The 3,854-nt window shown below is 49.0% G+C and overlaps 1 protein-coding gene across 1 annotated transcript in view; it reads left to right on the forward strand.

The window, feature by feature from the left end:
* Hck (HCK proto-oncogene, Src family tyrosine kinase) overlaps nt 1-3,854 on the forward strand; it is a 43,439-nt gene that overhangs the window by 27,247 nt on the left and 12,338 nt on the right. The window contains exons 9-10 of the mRNA XM_005363219.2: nt 573-752; nt 1,991-2,067. Coding sequence (XP_005363276.1) covers nt 573-752; nt 1,991-2,067 — 257 coding nt within the window. The remainder of the gene's footprint in view (nt 1-572; nt 753-1,990; nt 2,068-3,854) is intronic.

The following is a 3,854-nucleotide window of genomic DNA, read 5'->3' on the forward strand; positions in this document are numbered from 1 at the left end:
AAGCAGGGCCTGTGGGGCATAGTGAGTCCGGAATTTATTTCAAGGCAGTTTTATTTCAAGGCAGTGTTAAACACTGTGCGGCAGGCTGTGCCACAATCTAATTAGTGGTTTAAGGGTTACTACCGTTACTGCTATTAGTTTACAGTGCTGGGGATCACGCTCTCGGGGCCTTGCATGTGTTGGGCGAGTGTTGTGCCACCGAGCTCCGGTTGGGCCCTTGAGACACAGGCTGGCCTGGAGCTACCGGCCCTCCTGCTTCACAGCCTTGGGAGCTCCGGGGTGACGGACGCGTGCCCAAGCTCACACAGAAAGCTATTGTTCACTCTTGCAAACAGCCCTTCAGACGGAGTGCTTATTTTCATTTCACTTAGATGAGGAAAGTGTGGCCCAGAGAACTGAAGTGGTTTGTTGAGCTTCTCTCCGCTAGGGAGCAGGGAACCGGTCTCCAGCCCAGAGCTGAGCCCACAGTGGCGGGCACGCGCTCTCTCTGTCTTAAAGGAGCAGGTGGGTAGGGAGGGCTCCTTGAAGGCTGCTGGATCCTAACCCCCTTCCTTGCTCCGTGCTTTCTCCAGCCACCTACAACAAGCACACCAAAGTGGCGGTGAAGACCATGAAGCCAGGGAGCATGTCTGTGGAGGCCTTCCTGGCAGAGGCCAACCTCATGAAGACGCTGCAGCACGATAAACTGGTGAAGCTGCATGCCGTGGTCACTCAGGAGCCCATTTTTATCGTCACGGAGTTCATGGCCAAAGGTGCGTGAGCTAGGCCAGACAGTGGCCCAAGCAGACTTCTTTCGAACTCAAAGATGACCTTGACCTGGTTCTCCTGGCACCACTAACAAATCCTCACAAAGCCAGTGAACAGTCAGTCCAGCCTCCTGGCTCACAGAGTGAAATCATGTGACGGGTGGTTAACAGAGAGGAAGGGCGGGGCCTTCGTAGCAGGGAGCAGGCAGAGTCTTTAAGACAACAGAAGAGGCACATGGCTTCCTGTGACTTGTATCTTAGAACCTTGGTGTTGGACTGTAAAGAAACCCTGCTTGCAGTACTAAGGGACAAGAAGCCACATGGAGAGAGACCATAAAGATGAGACATCATCTTCAATGTTCCACCTCTATCATCTCTCTTCACCGTGTGGGTCACCTAGCCTGCTGTGACCAACCCACAGAATCATGGGAAATGTTCATGTCATCACTTCAGGCTACTAAGCTTTGGGCTACCCTACGTGTGGTCATTCACTATATCTCAGGAATGTTTGAGACAGGATTTCACTCTGTAGCCCAGGCTGACCTGGCCCTCACTATGTAGCCCAGGCTAGCCTCGATCTCACACCAGCCCTCTGCCTCAGCCTCACAAATGCTGTGTCTCCACACCTGGCTTTTCCAGGTTTTTTTTTAAATTGTCGTTGTTGTTGTTATTATTTATTTATTTATTTTAAGAGAGTTATTCCATAGTCATTTTCAGTCCCTGCTCATTTTTGGATTAACATCTCACACAGCATCATCCAATGTGATTTGAAATCTCAAAACCTTTTCCATTTTCCAAATCTACAATCGGCTGGCTTTCTGAAGCCAGGCCCCAGGCACCAAGTCTCATGAGGCTGCATCGATCAAAGAGTCCCAACTAGCAACCAAAATGTCCTTTCAGAGAAATTCAGGCTTTTGTACTCAGATAGTAGGGCCAGCAAGTAGACGCTTGTAACTCTAGCATCGTGGCTGGGCAGTGATAAAAGCCTGTAACTGTGGCTATTCTGCTAGCTGAAGTAGAAAGAGAGCTGGAGCCCAAGAATTGGAGACCAGCCGGACAATATAGCAAGATGCCGCCTCAAAAGGAAAGTTGGCAGGAGATGTAGCTCGGTAGTAGAGCCCTTGCCTAACATGTGAGGCCCTGGGTTCAGACCCTGTACTGCAAGAAGAAAAGCTTCTACCACTAGGAAAACAATGTTTCCCTACGGACTAGCAGGCAATGTTCCTTCTCGCTGCCCTCTGCAGGAAGCCTGCTGGAGTTTCTGAAGACTGAAGAAGGGAGCAAGCAGCCACTGCCGAAGCTCATTGACTTCTCAGCCCAGGTGAGCCTAGGCCAATGACGGTCAGGAGAGGTGACGTCACTTGGGTGCTCTGTGTCCTTTGTGTGAATACCCACCCCTCCACGTGTACATGGATCAGTTCCAGGACCCCACAGATACCAAAAGTTTGTGCATGCTCAAGTCCCTTATAGAAATCAAGTATCACAAATAACACAGGCACATTCTCCTGTATGGTGCTTAACGCATCTCCGGGTGACTTACGGAATCCAACATAAATGCGTGTAAATAGCTGTCATTTTGGAGAGGGGGTTCGAGACAGGGTTTCTCTGTAGTTTTGGAGCCTGTCCTGGAACTAGCTCTTGTAGACCAGGCTGGCCTCCAACTAACAAAGATCCGCCTGCCTCTGCCTCCCCAGTGCTGTGATTAAAGGTGTGTGCCACCACCGCCTGGCTTAGAAAAGACTAATTTTTAATTAATTTTTTTTATATATGGATATATGGGTCTTTTGCCTGCATGTAAGTCTGTGTGTCACATGCACGCCTGGTGCCCTCAGATGCCAGAAGAGGCAATCAGATCCTCTAGAACGGGAGTTACAGATGGTTGTGAGCCACCTTGCAGTACTGGGACCCAATCCAGGTTCTCTGGAAAAGCAGCCAGTGCTCTTAACCACTGAGCCATCTTTCCAGTTCCTGAAATCATTTTGTTGCTTGGTTGGTTGGTTTGTTTTGGGTATGAGGCATGGAACCTAGGGCCTTGCACATCCAGAGAAGGCTCTCCCTCTGAGCTACATGGAAGTTATCCATTCTTTATGTAACAGATCACCTCAAGACTTAGAAGCCTGAAATAATAACTTTGAATATTTTCCATGATTCTTTGGACTGACTATAGCAGGCTAGGTGGACCACTCTGTGAAACGAGGGGACCTGAGTAAAATGTCCACGGTGATCCTTATAATTTCTCTCTGTGTGGCCTCTCATCACTCAGTATTGGCTGTCCTTGAACTTGCTTTGTGACCAGGCTGGCCTCAAACTCACAGAGATCCACCTGTGTCTCTGCCTCCCAAGCGCTGGGATTAAAGGTGTGCACCACCACCACCTGGCATCACTCCGTATTTCAACACAGCTTCTTTATAGGCCAGCATCAAAGCTCCAAGAGGAACCCAGCCAGGGAGCAACTGGTGGCTAAGCCTCTGTTTGCATTGACTTGTCAGTACCCCATTGGCCAAAACCAGCCACAGCAGCAAGACCAGAGCCAGTGCTGGACAAGAGGGATGAATCCTGGCAGGCAAACAGAGTCTGCTCACAGGAAGGCAACTGCCATCCCATTTTACAGTGCTGAAATTGAGGTGTGAAGAATTTGAGGGCACAATGGCTAATGGCTGTAATCCTAACATTCAGGAGGCAGAAGATGGACAATCGGGAGTCCAAGATAGATCTGAGCTACTGAGTGTCAAAAAAAAAAAAAAGAAGAAGAAGAAGAAGCTTAAATACAGATAAGGAAACTGAGCTGGACAGACAATGGTGATGCACACTTTTAATCCTAGCACTTGGGAAGCAGAGAGACAGGAAGATCTCTGTGAGTTCAAGGCCAGCCTGGTCTACAGAGCTAGTTCCAGGACAGGCTCCAAAGCTACAGAGAAACCCTGTCTCGAAAAACCAAAAAAAAAAAAAAAAAAAAAGGAAACTGAAGCCCAAGGAGGTTTTGCAGCTCTGCAGCTGGCCTAAGTTGCAGGGCTGATTAGGGGAGGGGTGGGTAAAACAACTGTGAAAATGGCAAACACTCCTGCCTCATACAGTTCTCTTGCGTATGAGCCAAGGGAGTTAAACCAT

This window comes from Microtus ochrogaster, linkage group LG8 (assembly GCF_000317375.1).
Source record: "Microtus ochrogaster isolate Prairie Vole_2 linkage group LG8, MicOch1.0, whole genome shotgun sequence".
Lineage (NCBI taxonomy): Eukaryota > Metazoa > Chordata > Mammalia > Rodentia > Cricetidae > Microtus > Microtus ochrogaster.